The sequence below is a fragment of the Bos indicus genome, chromosome 16 (genome assembly GCF_029378745.1).
Source record: "Bos indicus isolate NIAB-ARS_2022 breed Sahiwal x Tharparkar chromosome 16, NIAB-ARS_B.indTharparkar_mat_pri_1.0, whole genome shotgun sequence".
Classification (NCBI taxonomy): Eukaryota; Metazoa; Chordata; class Mammalia; order Artiodactyla; family Bovidae; genus Bos; species Bos indicus.
Genome location: NC_091775.1, coordinates 81,288,746 through 81,307,734, shown reverse-complemented (window position 1 = coordinate 81,307,734; position 18,989 = coordinate 81,288,746). Strand labels below are relative to the sequence as shown.

The 18,989-nt window shown below is 52.7% G+C and overlaps 1 protein-coding gene across 1 annotated transcript; it reads left to right on the top strand.

Moving 5' to 3' along the window:
- The first annotated feature begins 3,874 nt into the window (after nt 1–3,874).
- On the top strand, nt 3,875–17,586 carry TIMM17A (translocase of inner mitochondrial membrane 17A). The gene is made up of 6 exons (XM_070768810.1): nt 3,875–4,024; nt 8,076–8,175; nt 8,298–8,361; nt 12,061–12,189; nt 12,797–12,907; nt 14,921–17,586. Exons 1-6 carry the CDS (start codon nt 3,999–4,001, stop codon nt 15,004–15,006), a joined length of 516 nt encoding a protein of 171 aa, XP_070624911.1. The 5' UTR covers nt 3,875–3,998; the 3' UTR covers nt 15,007–17,586.
- Nucleotides 17,587–18,989: the final 1,403 nt, after the last annotated feature.

The following is an 18,989-nucleotide window of genomic DNA, read 5'->3' as shown; positions in this document are numbered from 1 at the left end:
GAGAGGGACGAAGGAAGTCCTCTGTGTTCCCAGATGGAAAACAGAGTGTTTGGGGGAGAAAGCAGGATGTGCAGGAGTCAGGGATTTCTGAAAGGGCCATCGGCCTCCAGAAGCTCTGAGGAGGAGGCCTCCAACCTCCCTTGCTGGTCTGCCCTTTCTTCTGCTGGGGCATCTCCTGTGCGGGCGTCAGGAGGAGCCCCAGGCCCCCAGCACGTGGAGATCCGGAGCACGACTCGGTGTGGTGTGTCTTCAGGGAAATTCAACTCTGGCAGTCAAGAGGGATCCTATCGCAACGGCCTGGCAGCTTTCGTTCAAGTGCTTTCACTGAGTGTCCATCTTGCCGTCCTGCACAAGACGCAGGGACATTCCATCCCCGTCACAAAGTCCTCTAGAAGTCCCGGTGTCACCACTGCGTGGCGGCTGCCCTCTTCCCTGGTGAAGCCCCACCCTGAGCCAGAGACAGACAGCCACATGTCGGTACTTAACGAGTCCAGTGACCAGCTGGGAGAAAAACCGGCCCTGGCGTTGAGCGCCCACTAGTCTCACTTTGGGATGAGGCTGGGCGGGGGAGCGGGCCGGCTGGTGGAACTGGAGTGCGGAGGAGAGAGGGGAGGGGGGCAGGGGCTTCAGAGCCCCAGGCTCCTTCTTTTCAGAACACATGCTGATGAGTGCTGACCACGTAACAGGACCGGGTCTAAGAGCAGGGGGTGTGACTAAGGACAGAAAACCAGTGTGTCCCTGCCTTCCTGGAGCTTCCAGTCTAGCGGTGAAGACAGTTAACAGACAAATACTTTCAAATAATTTATTAGAAAACGGAGAGCTCACAGAATGTCTCAGAAGAGAAGCACAAGGGCGGCAAGAGGCTGGTTTCACGGTTCACGCTCAGGCTCCCCGGGCAGCTGACCTGGTGCCCTAGGTCCTGGGCCCACTGCTCACCCCACACCGGTTCTAGCCAGCCACCTCCTCCTCTGAGATCCAGCTCCATCATCTGTCAAACAAAGACAGCACTGTGCCAGCCTCGGAGGTGGCTGTGGGCATCAGATGTGAGGCGCCTGGTCAGTACAGCTGACAGGCAGTGAGCACAGTCACCGGCTGCGGGGGTCACGATCAGCACACCGTCACCGGCTGCGGGGGTCACGGGGGTCATGATCACGCACGTTTGCACTGGGTCTGGGTTCCGTTCTCCGTATCCCACCTCCTCTCTCATCCTTGTCTCTCCGACCTTCAGCAAAAACCACCCTCAACACACAGGCACGCCCGAATGTGTGCACACGTGCATGTGCCCGCATGTGTGTACACACTCGCCGTTTCACCTGGTTCTCATTATTCACTTATTCATTCATTCAAGGCTGGTATGTTTATATCCCTCTCCCTCCCCCCGCCACCTCACCGACCAGGCCCTATAGAGAGATACAAGAAAACTTACAGTGCGGTCATTCTCTTTCAAATGTGAAATCGATTGAGATAAAAAACACCTACATGTGCTATAAGGGAAAGTATTAATAACACAGGAGAGGGGAAGCAACTGCTCAGAGCTCCAGGGAGACACACTAATCTTGTGGGGAGTCAGGCAGCCCCCAGTGGGCACACTGAGGCCCTGGGCTGGCCTGGGGGGCTCCGGGAGCCGTGTGGTTAGAAGTGTCTCTTGCTCCCACCCCCCGACCATCTGTCTGGGCCTCTCTCCCACCCAGAAGAGGCACCGTCTTCTGTGACCCCAGCTCTGGCGCCATCCCAGCCAGCTTCTCCATGGAGCAGGTAAAAGCGGCTCTGTCCAGCCCCGAGGCACGCTTCCTTCTCCTGAGGCAGGGTCACTCGGCCCAGGGCACCTGGTTTCAGAAGTCGTCTCTTCCTCCAGGTTCTAAACTCAAAATACAAAGCAGGGCTTCCACACTTGCAGGGCAGGACTTACAGCCTCCTAATCAAAGAGTGACGGGATTATGGGACGGCCTAGCCCCCAGAGAAAACCCAGCACTACAATACCAGAGGGAGGAAAGGCCCGGGACCCCAAACTCTGCCCAAAAGATGTGGTACATGTGGTGGACAGGGAACTAGAAGCAATTAACTAATGCTTAGAGTGGCTCTCAGCTGGACTGAGTGACCCCAGGAAAGTCACATTTTCAGGACTATTGGGTGGCAGTATAGTGTGGCAGATAAGGCCGTGGGCTCCAGAGTCGAATGACATGGGCTCAAATCTGAAATGTGTGCCCTTGAGTGAGTTATTTACCCTTTCTGAGCTGCAGGAAATGGAAAACAAGAATCCTAGAAGTGCCTAGAGAAAGAATACTTACTGCAAGCATTATGGAGTTATTAAAGATGCCAAATACAATGATGCACACAAAGCGAGCAAATGCTGTGAGCACTTGGCCTGTGTGCACTCAGTTTACAGCTTCCCCAGCTTCCTTCTCGTTGGGGAGGTGGGAAGTTCCTCCGGAGAAGCAGACTCTGTCTCTGAAGCCATCCCCTGGCCTGGCCCACACTCCGGGGAGGAGCGGAACTGGGCAGAGGAGAGCCCCAGGAGAGAGCACAGAGGGTACACATCTTCCTGAAAAGAGGGCAGGGGGAGGGGGGAGAGGGCAGAAAAGAGCCTGCCTCTCCTCCCCAACTCCTGCCCAGCCTAAAGCCCCATCAGGCCCCAGTCATAGACCAGAGTCCCAGACCCAGAGCCGGAGGTGGTGCCAGCCTCACTCATCCACAGCCATCAGGCCAGGTGGGGCTGAGGGTGGTGACCTCCTGCTGGGTGGAGCTCTTGAGGCCCCCAATCCTCTGGCTCACTGGAGCCCAACCCAATTGGGGGGATGTCGGTTCTGAAAACGTGCATCCCTCTGCAGGTGTGAGTGTGGAGAAGGTGTCTCTCTTGCATCCTCCACACAAGATGCCGTCAGTCTGTGAGCTCACTGTCTACAGGAACTTGAATAAAGTAGACACAATTTGAATACATCGCTGTTACCCTGGAGAGCAGACAATCTGCTCAAGTGAGGGGGGAGGGAGCTGTACCTTCAGTGTCCTGGAGCGCGAAGACCCCTGCTCCAGAGGCAGTCCTGCCTCAGCCCTGTCAGGAGACCTGCTTGTAGCAACGGTTTCCCAAGGGTGACCTTCTCATGCTCTGGTGTGTAGAAACCCCCACGGGTCACAGAGTCCCAGATTATCACAAACATTTAAGGGACATCCACTACTTCCCGGCGCTGAGAGTCAAAGGACCTGGGCACTGCCTGCCCTCACGGAGCTCCCGGGAGTCGGTGGGGCCTCACCCACCCAGACGAAGTAGGTAGCATTACTTCACACTTGACAGCCAGGTGCTAGAACAAAGAAACGCGTCCGGGAGTTAGGGGAGCCCTAGCGGAGCGACCCGGAGAAGGCAATGGCACCCCACTCCAGTACTCCTGCCTGGAAAATCCCATGGACGGAGGAGCCTGGTAGGCTGCAATCCATGGGGTCACTGAGGGTCGGACACGACTGAGCGACTTCACTTTCACTTTTCACTTTCATGCATTGGAGAAGGAAATGGCAACCCACTCCAGTGTTCTTGCGTGGAGAATCCCACGGACGGGGGAGCCTGGTGGGCTGCCGTCTATGGAGTCATACAGAGACGGACACGACTGAAATGACTTAGCAGTAGCAGCAGCAGCGGAGAGACCCGGGTGGGTGACTTCAGTGATGGGTACCTCTCCGTACCTGGCGCCCCGCCCCGCCCCGCCCCGCCCCGCCCCGCCCCGCCCCGCCCCGCCCTCTGCGCCGGAGCCCCGCCCCGCCCTCTGCGCCGGAGCCCCGCCCACTCCCGGAGCCCCGCCCCTCAGCACCTCCCCCTGCGCCGGGGTCCCGCCCCCGCCCCGCCCGGAGCCCCGCCTTCCGCCTCGCAGCTCAGTCCCCGGCCCCGATTGGCTTCAGCAGGAGGCGGCGAGCCAATCCTCGCAGAATCTAACGCTCTACTCCTGGGATCACTTCCGCTGCCGGGCAGGCCGCGCTCTGTTCGCCCGGCATCGCGGAGCCGCGGAGTCAAGATGGAGGAGTACGCACGCGAGCCCTGGTGAGCCTGCCTGCCGCCTGCCCCGCTGCTGCCGCCGGCCCCGGGTCCCCGGGTCCCCGGGTCCCCGGGCCCCCGGGTCGAGGCCGCTCTCAGCCGCGGACTGGGCGGCGCCAGGGGCCGTGGGCGCCCGGACTTGAGCGGCCGGCTGGGGCCACCGGAGCTGTTCCCGGTGACCTTGCGGCGGCTCGAGGGCGCCCCGGCTCGTCTTTGTCGCCGCGACCCCTGCCCGGCGGCGTGTGGGGAGCATCCCCGCTGCCCGCTGGCGATCCTGGGCTCGTCCTTGCGTTCGCGCGTCTCGCCCTGCGAGGGGAGGCGGCGGTGTCCTGGGAGGGTCCGCGTGGCGCGGCGGCTGCGGTCCGGGCGGTGGGGAGCGGGCGGTGGAGGGGGACCCGGGCGGTGGGGACGGGGCGCCGCGCCCGGGAAAACAGGGAGAGTAGTGTGCTCTCCAAGTCGCCGACAGCGGTCCGTCCGTTCGGCGCCTAGCGAGGTCTGTCCTAGGAATGAAAGCGTGGAGGAGTCAGGCACTCACACGGTTTAAGGCTTCTGGGGTCATGAATGACAAATCAAATCTTGTTATTTGAGTTCTTGTGCAAGAGCGGGAACCAGGGTGTTCTCAGGCTGTGTGACATTGCCTGCGCTAGCCATGCTGCTGCTTTGTGCTGTTATCCTCTCTGAAATGAGACAGAGTGTATGTTTCAGGGCCTCCCAGCTCTTTAAATCTATCTTCTCCCAAGAGAGTGGTCCCCCTTCCTTGCTGGTGCTCAGGTGTGCGGGGCTCAGCTCTGCTGTCACTTTCTCCTCGGTGTGATAAACACAGGGTGGTAGGAGGGGAAAATATTTGACTTTGTTGGGTTAAAGATTTTATGGAATATTAAATTCCCATTCTCTATTCAGTGTGTTCAGTCTCTAAGTTGTGTCTGACTCTTTGGACCCCATGAACGGCCACACACCAGGCTTCCTTGTCCTTCACTAGCTCCTGGAGTTTGCTCAAACTCATGTCCATTGAGTCGATGATGCCATCCAATCGTCTCATCCTCTGTTGCCCCCTTCTCCTCCTGCCCTCAGGCTTTTCCAGCATCACCGGCTTTTCCAGTGAGTCAGCTCTTCACATTAGGTGGCCAAAGTATTGAAGCTTCAGCTTCAGCCCGTCCAATGGATATTCTGGGTTGATGTCTTTTAGGATTCATTGGTTTGATGATCTTGCAGTCCACAGGACTCTCAATATCAAGAGTCTTCTCCAGCACCACAATTTGAAAGCATCAATTCTTCAGCACACAGCCTTCTAATGGTTCAACTCTCACATCTGTACATGAATACTGGAAAAACCATTGCTTTGACTATACGGACCTTTGTTGGCAAAGTGATGTCTCTGCTTTTTAATGCACTGTCTAAGTTTGTCGTAGCTTTCCTTCCAAGGAGTAAGTGTCTTTTAATTTCATGGCTCCAGTCATCATCTGCAGTGATTTTGGAGCCAAGAAAAGAAAGTCTGATACTGTTTCTACTTTTCCCTCATCTGTTTGATGGGACCCGATGCCATGCTCTTGTTAGTTTTTTGAACATGGAGTTTTAAGACAGGCTTTTCACTCTCTCACCTTCATCAGGAGGCTCTTTAGTCCCGTCCTAAGTATGTCATAGGTACTTCATCATCTTACTCTTCAATCACGTGTTCTCAGAAGCCCTTGGCCTGTGGTAGAAAGAACTTGGGGGTTTTGGAGTACTACATTTTTTGTATTTAAATTGGTTCTATCAATACCTGTATGATCTTGCTCAAAGTGCTTAATCTCGTAGCCTCTGTTCATCTGTAAAATGGAGAGGAAACAAATATTCTTTTGCAAAGTTAAAAGATTAGGCACTCTATAAGGGCCTCCCTGGTAACTCAGATGGTAAAGAATCTGCCTGCAATGCAGGAGACCTAGGTTCAATCCCTGGGTTGGGAAGATCCCCTGGAGTAGGAAATGGCAACCCACTCCAGTATTCTTGCCTGGAAAATCCCATGGACAGAGAAGCCTGGTGGGTTGCAGTCCATGGCATTGCAAAAAGTTGGACATGACTGAGCAACTAACACTTCACTTCATAAGAAAATAGGCTGGCTTTCTTGAAAGTAAGGTTATTTGCGTTATAAACCGCCCAAACCATTTATTGCGCACTCAGTCTTATCTGACTCCTTGCGTCCCCATCCCCATTGACTTTAGCCCGCCAGACTCCTCTGTCCATGGAATTCTCCAGGCAAGAATACTGGAGTACGTTGCCAGTAGATCTTCAGGGGATCTTCCCGACTCACAGATTGAACCTGTGTCTTTATCACTGAGCCCCCAGGAAGCCCACCATATTGGATATTTAAAAAATGTTAACTTTTGATCTTGTGAATCATTATTGGTCCCTGTTGCCCTGTGTTTGCCGGCATTTATATTTAGGGTCTGGGTTCAACTTTGCTTTTGTGCATCTGGCACATCCCTGAGGGAACACTGATTTCCGCAGACCTGGTTCAGAAGCTGTTTCCGTCCTGCGTTTGTTTTAGACATCATCCTGTGCAATACTGTGGCTGCTCTCTGATCTGAATCCTGCTGCTTTTTACTGATTTTTTAAATGCTCATTTCTGTTCTGATTATAGGATCATTAACCTTTTAAAGTTAGTGACTCTCCCTTGTCTTTTTTTTTTTTTTTTCTTTGCTGCACCAAGTAGCTTATGGGATCTTACTTCCCCAACCAGGGATCAAACCTGGGGCCTTAGCAGTGAAAGCACCAAGTCTTAACCTCTGGACCACCAGGGAATTCACCTCTGTTAGTGTTTCTACCATTTTGAGGACAGTGTCCTAACCCTTTTTAGTCTCAGAGCTTCTCCATCTTTCAGCGGGAAGCCAGGTTGCCCAGGGCTGTGCTGACTTAGGCTCTGATTAGTGGGTTGTGGGTGGAACCTGCCCAGAGTCTGCATCTGCTGATTTTGCTTTCAGGCTCGTTACAGGAAGCCTGGGGTAGCCAGGCCCAGAAGCATCAGGCTGACAGTTGGATACCTGTCACATGAGGTTGTCATTCTGTACCAGCCTCTGATTTGTATTAGGCTTGGAGAGGACAAGGTGTTTCAGCTTCAGGATTTTGTATTTCTATCTGGCAATGTCGGAAATTACTCATTATTCAGATTCTTCAGCAGCAGTGATGCACTAAACTCACATGTTTACTTGAGCAGGTGGATTGCCCACTTCACCCTTGAGATTAGAAAAGACATTTATGAACTGGATTATTCACCGACTTGTTTTTTTTTTGGCCACGCCTTGCAGAATCTTAGTTCCCCAACCAGGGATGGAACCCGGGGCCACCACAGTGAAAACACTGAGTCCTAACCACCAACCACCAGGGGATTCCCATTCACAGACTAAGTTTTTAGTAAGCCAGATTCCTGGAATATTAGTTCGTTCCACTCATCAAATTAATCAGATGTCACTGTGCTGCATGAGTTAGGTAGCTGCATTTGGAGACCAGGTTTACAAATTTAACCTCTAACAATCAGATATTAGAGGTTACCAATGTGTTAAGTGGATCTGATACAAACTAAAGTTCCAAGTGCTAACGTGGACTCAGTAAACCTGAAAAGAAGTTTTAAAATTTAAATATTAAATAGTGTGTCTTCCTCTGCACTTGTTGAAGCCTTATTCTTTGGGTCTCAGCTTTAAATTTTGCTCCTTCTGGAGAGCTTAGCTTGATCCTGAGGCAGTTGGGTCACCGTTTGGTTACAGTGTAATTTCCTAACGCTTGTTAATTGGCTTTGCACCCTGCCAGCTTAGGGTAGATGCACCAGCAGTTGAGTGAGTGAGTGAGCGCTGTGAACAGTAGGGAGCTGAAGCCGGTTCCCTCCCTCAGCTTAGAGGACTTGGGCGGAGCAGCTCTGTCTGTTCGATCCTTCTTCTTGTGGGCCAGATCCTTCTTTTCATGGGCCAGCCGTTTGGTGGCCGTGCGCCCTGCGCTGGAATCTGGTGTGTCCCTGGTCAGCAGGGGGTCTGTGGCTTGTAAATGAGAACCGTGCTCATCTTGTATCCTTTCTCCTTCCTGTTCGTAGCCCCTGGCGCATCGTGGACGACTGCGGTGGGGCCTTCACAATGGGAACCATAGGCGGTGGGATCTTCCAGGCAATCAAAGGCTTCCGCAATTCTCCAGTGGTAAGTGGGTGACCAGTCTCGTGTTACCATCACGTGATTGCTATTTGCTAATATCACTTGGGCCTGTCAGTGCGTTGGAAACATGTTATTCTCCTAATATATCTGCTTTTGTTTCCTTACAGGGAGTAAACCACCGACTTCGAGGGAGTTTGACAGCTATTAAAACCAGGGCTCCGCAGTTGGGAGGTAAGCAGAGTGTTGCTGTTTGAACTCCAAACGCTTTTTTCCCTGTTTTTTTTTTTTTTCTGAGGATGAAGCTCTGTTTTTTTATTTTTTTTCCCTTTTCTTTTGTAGATTTTACGAGTTAGTGATTTTAGTTAGGTCTAAATAACTGCTTGTCCCATTCTGAGGGGTCTTGGTTTATGATTTATCTTAACTTAAATTGTTGCATCCAGGTGGCACTCTGCTCTTCAGAAGCTTGGTGGTGTTCTGTTTCTGTTTGTCTTTGTTTTGTTTTCCCCTCTTATCCAGAAGGAAGACGGTGTGTCCACAGCTTAAGTCTGTGAGTCTGGAGTGATCGTGTCTAGGGTAGCGTGAAGCTGATGAGGGTATGAGTGGAAGGCTGGGTTCACGAGAGCTTGATGGCGCTCCTCCCCAAAGGTAGCTTTTTGGATGTCCGTGCAGAAGTGGAGGAGATGATGTTCATCGCGTTCTTTAAGCTTGGTTACTCAGAAACTGGGAGGAGAGAGGGCAGGAAAGCTGGAAGCTTATGTTCGTTTACAGAGACGCCGTCAGGCTGAAGGGACCACGTTCAGCACAGAAGAGGAGCCAGCACCAAGCCCCCCCCCAGTCTGTGCGGCAGAGGAGACGGCCTCTCTCTCACTCTGTTTTTATAGCGTTTTTTCTCTTTAGAAGGTGGTAGCTGGCCTGTGTCGTTTACTGAGTGCTTGTCATGTGCTGAACTCTCCAAGTGTTCCCTTATTTTATTTAGCCCTCACAGCAACACAGAGGGTAAGCGATGTTACTCTGTCTTCCAGTGGAGGAAATGGAGGCTCCAAGGTTGACGTGATGGTGTATCTGTTTCCTGTTCTTCCCCCTGTGATAGTTGGACACCTTGGAGAGCACATTGACTCATTCTCCTCTGGTCTAATGGTTCCCACGCTGTTCGGGGGTGATAACTGGTAAACAAGCACACACCCCACCCGACCTTCAGTAAACGCAGAGGTCCTACGGGCGTTAACAGGGGTCTTGAGAGGCTGCTTCCATCACATGCGTTCTCAGTGAACAAAAGACCAGGTGACTGTCACAGACAGGATCAACCTGAGGACGTGTGACGGCTGAACATGCGGTGGGACTGGAAACGGACATAAACACTGAGGAAACCTGACTTTAGTACGGACATCAGTTAATAATGTACAGTGTTCGGGGCTTCCCTGGTGGTCCAGTGGTTAGGGGTCTGCCTTGCAGTGCAGGGGGCGTGGACCCAATCCCTGGTCAGGGATGCGTGGAGCAGGGGGCGTGGACTCAGTCCCTGGTCAGGGATGTGTGGGGCAGCTGAGCCCGTGTATGTACCTAGAGCCCAGACTGCAACAGGAGAAGCTGCCACAGGGAGACCCCCGCCCACAGCAGCTAGAGGAGCCCCCGACACACGGCAGCTAGAGAGGAGCCCCCCACACACGGCAGCTAGAGAGGAGACACCCCCACAAGTAGAGAGGCGCCCCCGCAGCTAGAGAGGAGCCCCCACAACTAGAGAGGAGCCCCCCACACATGGCAGCTAGAGAGGAGACACCCCCACAACTAGAGAGGAGCCCTGCCACCACAACTAGAGAAAGCCCTCACCCAGCGAAGAAGCCCCCGTGCAGCCAAAAATGAATTAACTAAAAAACATTTAAAATAAATACAAATGCCGGGATGGCCCTTGGAATTTAATTCGGGGAGTACAGACTGAGCTCTTCCAGTCGAGCTCCTGCAAAGGGCAGCGTGGGAAAGCCATAGTTGTGTCCTGAAAGGTCTTCTGTTTCCAGAGCGGAACCGAGATGTTTTGACACGTCCCCATTCTTCCAGCCCATCTGCGCACCTGGACTCGCCCCGAGTGTAGTCAGCCCTTCCTTCCCATTGAGAACAGGACTTGGAAGTACTTCCAAGTACGATGCTGGACTCTAGCATCGTTGCTGTGGGCTGCAGCCGTTCCCAGGCCTTCTTAGGAGCGTCCTGTGTATTTACATATATACACGTGGACCCTCTGACCACATACGTACGCACTCACGTTTAGATCTGTTTTCTGTATATCTGTCTGTGTTGGAAATCGGGTTCACAGTGATAGCCCTGATTGCAGTCCAGGCCTGCAGAGTCCTTCTCCTTTCTCCTCTCTCTTACTACAATTTAAAAAGTAAGAAAAACGACCTGAGGAGCCCTCGTGCTGGATCCTGCACCCTCTGAAACCTCTGGACGCGGGGGTGGGCTGACCAGGGCCAGGGTCAGACTGCCCGACACCCTTCCACATGGGCACACGGACCCCCGTGCCTGGGAGTGCCCCTCGCGTGGACCCTGCTCACCTGCTCTGGCCGCGGCTGCCCTCTCAGGCCCCCGTCTGCGTGGACCAGTCTCCAGTCTAGTCAGCCCCTGGCTCACTCCGGCAGGCATCCTTGGGGTGGGAGGTTCAGACCTTGAGGAGGAGTGGAGTGGGCGGGCCTTGTCTGAGTGTGGCCAGGTGACTGACATGCCTGGGCGTCATCTCTCGCAGGGCAGGGCCCCCCTGAGCTGGAAGGGGTGACTCAGTCCTGTCGTCTGGGGTGTCTGGTGCAGGGCCAGCGGTGAGCAGGCTGTTGCTCAGCTGACTGGTGGTAGCGTGCAGGGGAGAACAGAGGTCTGCTGATCGGGCTCAGACCCTGTCCCTGGTCAGCACACCCCTGCATCCGGAGGTTTCAGAGGGTGCAAGATCCCAGCACGAGGGCTCCTCAGGTCGTTTTTCTTACTTTTTACATTGTAGTAAGTACAAGAGCCCTTTCTGTGGAGTGCACGCTGTGTGCTCACGTTAGAAGATTTGGAAAATGAAAGCATAAAGAAGTTGGATGGCCCGTTACCATCTGCGCCGGAGGCGCTGGCAGAGGAGGCCGCGGTGTCACCTCCTGCATTCTGTGTGCAGTTGGATGGCCCGTTACCATCTGCGCCGGAGGCGCTGGCAGTGGAGGCCGCGGTGTCCCCTCCCGCATTCTGTGTGCGGTGCTGGCAGAGGAGGCCTCGGTGTCACCTTCTGCATTCTGTGTGCAGTTGGATGGCCCGTTACCATCTGCGCCGGAGGCGCTGGCAGTGGAGGCCGCGGTGTCACCTCCCGCATTCTGTGTGCACGTCCACGCTCGCGCCTGCGCTACTTGTCATTTTACGGACTAGTCACCGTCTAGGGAGACTTTCAGTGTGAAGTGGTCTGACGACTGAGGGTTGCTTTTAGCTTCGTGCTAGAGGAGTAAAGGGTGGAAAGGAGTGGGGAAGGCAGACTCCATCCCTCGCAGCTCCGTAATTCTCACCACTCGCGTTGCCCTTTGCTCTGGGTGTGTCCTGACTCGCGCCCGTGACACAGTGCAGAGGGCCTGGGCGTCTTCTGTGCTCTCTCTGCTGATTTTCACAGAGCAGGTGCTTGGTGGCTCTGACTGAAGAGAAGGAAGAGACGAAAGGGGAAGCTGTATCAAAGGACGGAAGGCGGGCGCACACGCTCTGCCAAAGTGGCTCTGAGTGCAGAGCCCGGTCTGCTGAGGCTTCGGGCCGTGGCTGCTCACTGATACAGCCCGAGCTTTATTAAAAAGACCAGCATTCTGACTCTTGTTCAGTCCTTAGTTAGAGTGCGAGAATTCTAATATAGTGAGTGTTGTTATTTAAGCTTGTTTTTGACTATAAAGTTTAAAATGTAAGATTAGAACAATGAAATGTGTTTTGTTTCTTTATAAACAGGTAGCTTCGCGGTTTGGGGAGGCCTGTTTTCCATGATTGACTGCAGTATGGTTCAGATCCGAGGGAAGGAAGACCCCTGGAACTCCATCACAAGCGGTGCCTTAACCGGAGCCATCCTGGCGGCAAGAAGTAAGATGCGTGTGTGTGGGGGGGCCATCTGACCCCGGCACGCCTGTAGTAGCTGAACCGAGCCTTGTGTCAGTCGGTTTAGTGTGGGTGCAAGTGTGAGCTGGGATAAGTGGAAGGATCTGTTACTTGGAATGTTGAGCGTGCGAGCACCTGGGGCTCCGACCAGTAACCGCCGTGGTCAGAGCTGTTCACGGTCTAGTTCCCCACTGACCAGCTGTGACCGGGCCTCTCCCTCCTCAGTCTGCAATGAGTCATGGACCTGCCGCACAGCATTGTTAGGAGCGTAGAGCGCAGAACTTTCCGGGTCCCTGGGGTTAGAGCAACCCGGAACTCCTCTGGGCCTGGGGGGTGGGCGGGGTCACCAGGTGGCGAGTGTGTGGACATCGTGGGTTGTGACGCCTCTGTCACAAGCCTCAACTCTACCGTCCCACCCAAGAGCCACTGCAGACCACACGTGAGCGCACGTGCACGCACGTGCACGTTGTCCCAGTAAAACTCTATTTGTATAAGCAGGCCGCGAGCTGGGTTTCGCCTGTGGACAGGTCTGTCCATCAGTGTGCCTGATGTTAACCTGGATCTCTGTCTCTCCCCTCACCAATGCCCTCAGACGGGCCAGTGGCCATGGTCGGGTCGGCTGCCGTGGGTGGCGTTCTCCTGGCTCTCATCGAAGGGGCTGGCATCTTGTTGACACGCTTTGCGTCTGCACAGTTTCCCAACGGTGAGTCATCTCTCTGTTAGCACACAGCTCAGGCATTTGGAATGACACAGATTCTGCCTGCTAAAATGTGGCCGGTTGAGCTCCACACATTACGTTGCGTGTGCTGAGCTTGGCGAGGATTGTGGGCGCAGGGGCAGTTCTGTTTGCAAAGGTCGGTGTGGGCGCAGTGGGCTGTTTGTGTTCAGAGGAGCACGGTGCTCGCCGAGATGGCGGATGGCCTGCCCTGATCCTGTTCATAGTTCCCGGGCCTTGTCAGCGCTCGTCTGCTTCTTGTAAGAAATTGCTGCTCATTTTAGAGCTGCGTGGAGGAGGTCCTTCAGCTGTGGGAGGGGCACGGTGGTCAGTCTGTGTCCTGTGCTGTGTGTGTGCGTGCCCGTGTGCTCTGGCCACCAGCAGCAGTGGGCACGAGGGTCTGGCACATGCTCAGATGAGTGAGGCGAGACCTGGGGGTGGTGCTTCTCGAGGGCAGGTGACCCCTGGTTGGGGGCTCGCTCTGGAGCCGGCAGGGAGAGCTGTTGAAGTTGGCAGTGTGGCATGCTGCTGCCTGCCTCTCCTGTCCAGCGCCGGGGAGCGTGAAAAGCTGGGCAGTCAGTTGGGCCACCAGCACCCATGACGTGGCCAGGCGGGGTCTGCTCTGCAGTCAACATGCGCAGGTTCTTGGGAATTAGAAAACTCAAGCGGTCTAAACAGGAATATTCCTTGACGTCGTAAGGCAGCAGAAAGACACAGGATCATTGGGTGGGGGTGGGAGTTGAAAGTTATTTTTGGAGCTCAGAAAATATTTGGCACAGAGCTCAGAGCTGGTCACAGCTTCCTTGGTTCGGTTTCCCTGATGCGGGGTCTTCTGGGGCAGCGTTGCTCCCAGAGGCCTGCTCAGCGCGCCAGTGGGTGACCCAGGCGGCCCTGGCTTCGCGCCTCCCTTCTGTTTTCACCATCGCTTCTAAATACTCTGCTGTGATTTTGCTTTTGCTTTTCAGTTTGACGCTTTAGTGTGAAAGATTTCACATAAAACATTAGAAAAGTTGCATATTTTCAGGAATTCGGAAATTGACATAAGGAGATGTCAGTCACACCATCTTGTGGGATCTAACCTTGTTTCCTTAGCTTTAGGCTTCTGTCCTCAGAAGGAATAGCTGAAGGAAATGCTTTTGATCTTAGACCCAGATGTTTCCAAAAAGCTTTGTGGGGGCGGAAGTATTAGGAAAGTTAATTGTGTGTTTCCAATTAACTTACATGAAAAAATTCTTAAAAAATAAAACTATCCAAATGGTAACAAGGATTATTTGGGGTTTATCTTTTTCACCCAGTGTCTCCTTCAGCTTTCTGGAATGAACAGATATTTTAGAGTGAAGAAAAGCAATCACTGGAATGAACGGAGCTCTGGAAAGAGCCCTCTTTCCCCCTGGCCTCTTCCTCCCGCCCTTCAGTTTGCTCTCGTTTCCCAGGGGAAGTGGGGTGATGGCCACGGCTACAGGCTTTCTTTTAATGAGCCATGTTCTTCCTCGGGTCAGGGAGGCAGCACCAGCTGCTGTGCTTGGCATCTGTGTAAGCTCGGGGCGGGCCTGTCTTCCCATTGCAGAACCTGCTTCTTACATTCGTCATTGTATAGATTGTATTACTGAGTTCTCTTGAAAAATGACTGAGGTACTTAAACTTCGTGAAAATAATTTTAAATAGCTGCTGAAAAGTATGTCAGGAGGGGAGAGATTGGTGCGGTCTTGATGCGGCGGCTCGCTCAGCAGTTGCTTTAAAGCTGGCGTGCTGCCCTTGCTGTCGTGAGTCCATCTGACTGTGCGGAGCGTGTAGGGCCGTCTCTCGGGTGTGGGGTGGGGGGCTGCCTGTGCTGACACCAAGGAGGCGGTCTCGTGGGAGTCGAGCAGCCCCACAAACGTTCGATTACAGCTCGAACATAGCAGGATTTCTTTTTGAGTTGATTGATTTGCTCGCTACAGAGACTTGTTCCTTCAAACTACATAGTATTTAGGTGGCGTTTAAATTCTCTCTGAACTGCAGGTCCTCCGTTTGCTGAAGACCCCTCCCAGTTGCCTTCCGCCCAGTTACCAGCCTCGCCCTTCGGGGAGTATCGGCAGTACCAGTAGGACTTCCCTCCCGGACTTCTACAGAGTGAGCTCAGTCTAAGGAAGGGTGTCAGAAGACCAGGTTCAGTCTGGTTCTAAAACCGCAGGGGGGACAGCTGTGGCCAAACAGGCTGTGAAGAGACTTTCAGCACCTTTTTCTATTTAAAGGAACGTGGTCGGGGTGGCGGGTGGGGTGGGGTGGGAATCTTAAAAGATAATACATTTATTTATTCACACTTGGATTGCATTTGTGATCAAAATAAATGTCTAAAATCCTTAGAAGGAAATACAGTGAGTGCTTAGAAGATGAAGGACCGCACGGCAGACAGCCACAAAGCGTGACTTTCCTCGGGGGCTTCTCGGCCTGGCTTTGCTCTGTTAGTCAAATAATAAAAAATGCCTGGAGGTTGCTCTCTCTTTTAGGATGAGTTGTAGACTTCTACTTTTCATCCTCAAATTCCGACAAGGCAGAGTCCACTGAAGACGGCACGCGGCGCGGTGGCCTGTGGGTCGGTGCACAGCGCTCACCGCCCGGCTGGCGCTGCTCGGCCTTCCCTCTGCGGGTGCAGCTGCGTCCTGGTTCACGGGTGTTGGCGGCAAGACGCGAACTCTTCGCCTTCGAGGCTGCTGGGTCTCGATTCTTAATCATCAGCAAAGCTTCCTTCCCGTAAATCCAGCTCTGTGTCAGAGGTTCACGGAGCAGCTGACAGCGCTGGAGAAGTCTGATGTTTGTTGCTGGAAAGTTTATAAAGTCCAGGTGGTTTTTAGTGTGTTACAAGTCCTTGAAGCTGATCTTTGTAAGGGTGTCCTTTGGGGTCTGGCTGGGACTAGAAGACAGATGGGCTGTTCAGAATCGGCCACTTTACTGGTGGTGAAAATGCCACGTGGCCTTCCAGAAGGCATGCTGTGGCTCTCTCCCCGTTGCCTGCCTGGTGTGACTGCCTTGTGTGGTGAGCTCAGTGCTACATATGTAGCAAGCATTTAATTTACTCATCCTGGGTTGAGCTTTGTGTGGTAAAATACACAGGAAGTCATGTTTCTTTTAACCATTAAGTGTACAATTTGGTGGAATATAAATACAGTGTATCAACCGTCTTTAGTGTCCCAGAACTTCTGCAGCAGCAGGAGCAGAAACTGGGGGATGGTAACCACCGCCCCACTCCCCAGCTTCTGGTAGCACAGGACTGCGCTCCGTCTGCGAGTCCGCCTCTTCTGGGGACCTCATGTCAGCAGGACCTGTGGGATTTTCTTTCTGTGTTGCTCTTCATTTAGGACTTCATTCATGCTTTCTGACGGTTGAGTAACAATACTGCATTGTAGGCAGAGACCACGTTTTATTTCTCCATTCTTCCGTTGACGGACATTTGAATGATGCTGCTGTGGACATGGGCGTACGGCTCCCTGAGCCCCTGCTCCTTTTTCTTCGGGGCACATTCCTAGGAGTGGAACTGCCGTGGGTGTGGTAACTGTTCAGCTTCTGAGGAAGCGCCACGCTCTCCCGTAGTCGCTGCACCACGCGGCATTTCCACCAGCAGTGCGCAGGGCTCCGGCTTTCCTACACTCTCGCCAGCGTTTTTCCTCTACAGCCAGGCCAGTGCCTGTGACGTGTCTCTCATTGTGGTTCTGACTTGCGTTCTCCTGGTGACTGACGATGCTGTACTTTTTAGCCATTTGTGAGTATCCGGGGTTTGTCTTTCAATCTGTAGCTGGTTTAACTTCCAGGCGTAAATGTAAGGAGGCTTTATTACAAGAACAGTTCAAAGCTGAGAGCATGTAGGGAAGATGCTTTATGTTTCTTAAGGTCCTCAAAACTCCTCTTAAATGGGGCATCGGTTTGGAAAGCAAGTTCCTTGCTTGTGAATTCAGAGTCTCTGGGGTATGTGTGTGTGATGCTGACATGTTTTTCCATTTTACTGGTCATCTCAGCATCTCTGAACTGATCCTTGGGTACGGATGAATTTTCTAGAATGAGGGGTGGGGTGGAAGAGAAGAGTCTTGAAAAGGATGAAAGACCAGTTCTTTTTGATTCCACCACATGCAGGATGGCAGGTGGGAACCCGGAAGCCTTCCTAGTTGTTTCCCAGCTTCTTGCTTCCCGTGGATACCTCTGTCTGCCCCAGGCTTAGAAGGACTTCTGTTCTCAGAAAGCCTGGCTGCCCCCTGCCTGTCCCTTCCCCCGCTGGAGCTGGCCCAGAGGGCAGTGGGTCCCTCTCTCACATGTCCAGTGCAGAGATAGGGGGGTGAGGAGGGAGGGCAAGGGGGAAGGCAAGCGTCACCCCTCAGTCTCCTCCTGGAAGGCTGGTGCCGTCATTTCCAGGCAGGGGAGCGTGTCCTCCGGCCATCCATCGGTGGACACGCCCGTGCCCGCCCCTGACCCCCACCCGTGTACCCTGCTGGCTGCTTCCTGGTGATTCGGATTCCCCCTCCTCCTTTCCCCCAACACGTTTTCAATGAAAATAGCAAACCTGTAAAGTTGGAGTTCACAGTGAACACGTGTGTACCCAGCACCTAGATTCTATGACTGACTTTACAACACTTTACCATTGCCTGCCTGGTCACCTGTCCCCTGCTTTCTAATAAAATTGAAGTTTATGAAATCCATTGATAAGCATTGTAAGATGTGATTATTTTAAAGTTTAGAGAATAGTAGAAACCAGGTAGGTTATAGATTCTAATATCTTAAAATACTGACTTGAAATGTTTAATAAATATTCTGAAACTAATTTTGGTGTACAAGAGCCCAGAATAAAAGGTAAAATCACCCAATTTGTTCTAATTACCAAGATAAACGCAGAAACATACAGACAGGAAGGAATTTTTCTCTAGGTGTTTTTCTGGAATAATGGAGTCAGTTCCTCAGTTTCAAGGTTAAAACGCCCATCAGAAAGATCCCATCTGCTTCTCTCATTTTTCCTTAGTATCTTCCACTGTGTGTGAAATTGGCATGAAATAGTGAATTTCTGAGTCAGGCTGGAACACGTGGTACAGCTGAGTGAAGCCCATCTTGTTTCCACGCGCGGACCTGCTATCCATCGGCCAGCGCGGCTGCTGCGCCACCCTGCGGTGCTTGGCTGTAGTGCACGGTGCCAGCAGCTGCTTGTGCCTCGAGCAGCCAGTTGTCTTAGAGCAAAAGGCAGCCACCGAGGCCCGTGGGCCAGATTCACCCTGCTGCCTCTTTCTGTGTGATCTGTGAGCAAATAATGGATTTAAAGTTTTTATAATCATTGAAAGAAAACAACACTTTCATGATGCGTCGAAATGACATGAGGGTCCCAGGTCCATAGAGGGCCCTGCGGGAGCGCGACCGCACTGCCCCTTCACGTGGCCAGTGACTGAGCCCAGACGAGCAGTGCTGTTAAGTGACGGCATCAGAGACGCACGAGCCAGGAGATGTTTGCTTTCTTTTTTTTTTTTGGGCCTCTGGGCATGCAGGATCTCAGAGTCTTAACCCCTGGACAGCCAGGGAAGTCCATATTAGCCCTTTACAGGAAAAAAGGTGTCAACTTCTGTCAGAGCAATTAAAAGTGAGATTGATTTTTTTTTGTCTATACTGATCACATTTCTAGCACACCTTTTCTTTGTATGGACCCAAATTGAAAGTGGTCAGGCAGGAGATGGCAAGAGTGAACATAGACATTCTAGGAATCAGCAAACTGAAATGGACTGGAATGGGTGCATTTAACTCAGATGACCATTATATCTACTACTGTGGGCAGGAATCCCTTAGAGGAAATGGAGTAGCCATCATAGTCAACAAAAGAGTCCGAAATGCAGTACTTAGATGCAGTCTCAAAAATGACAGAATGATCTATGTTTGTTTCCAAGGCAAATCATTTAATATCGTAGTAATCCAAGTCTATGCCCCGACCAGTAATGCTGAAGAAGCTGAAGTTGAACGATTCTATGAAGACTTACAAGACCTTCTAGAACTAACACCCAAAAAGGAGGTCCTTTTCATTATAGGGGACTGGAATGCAAAAGTAGGAAGTCAAGAAATAGCTGAA

Bases quoted from the DNA above. Each gene is read 5' to 3' on its own strand.
- TIMM17A (XM_070768810.1), top strand. From the start codon at position 3,999: ATGGAGGAGTACGCACGCGAGCCCTG. The intron at 4,025-8,075 runs GTGAGCCTGCCT...TCCTGTTCGTAG, and splicing joins GAGTACGCACGCGAGCCCTG to CCCCTGGCGCATCGTGGACG. The intron at 12,190-12,796 runs GTAAGATGCGTG...CAATGCCCTCAG, and splicing joins AGCCATCCTGGCGGCAAGAA to ACGGGCCAGTGGCCATGGTC.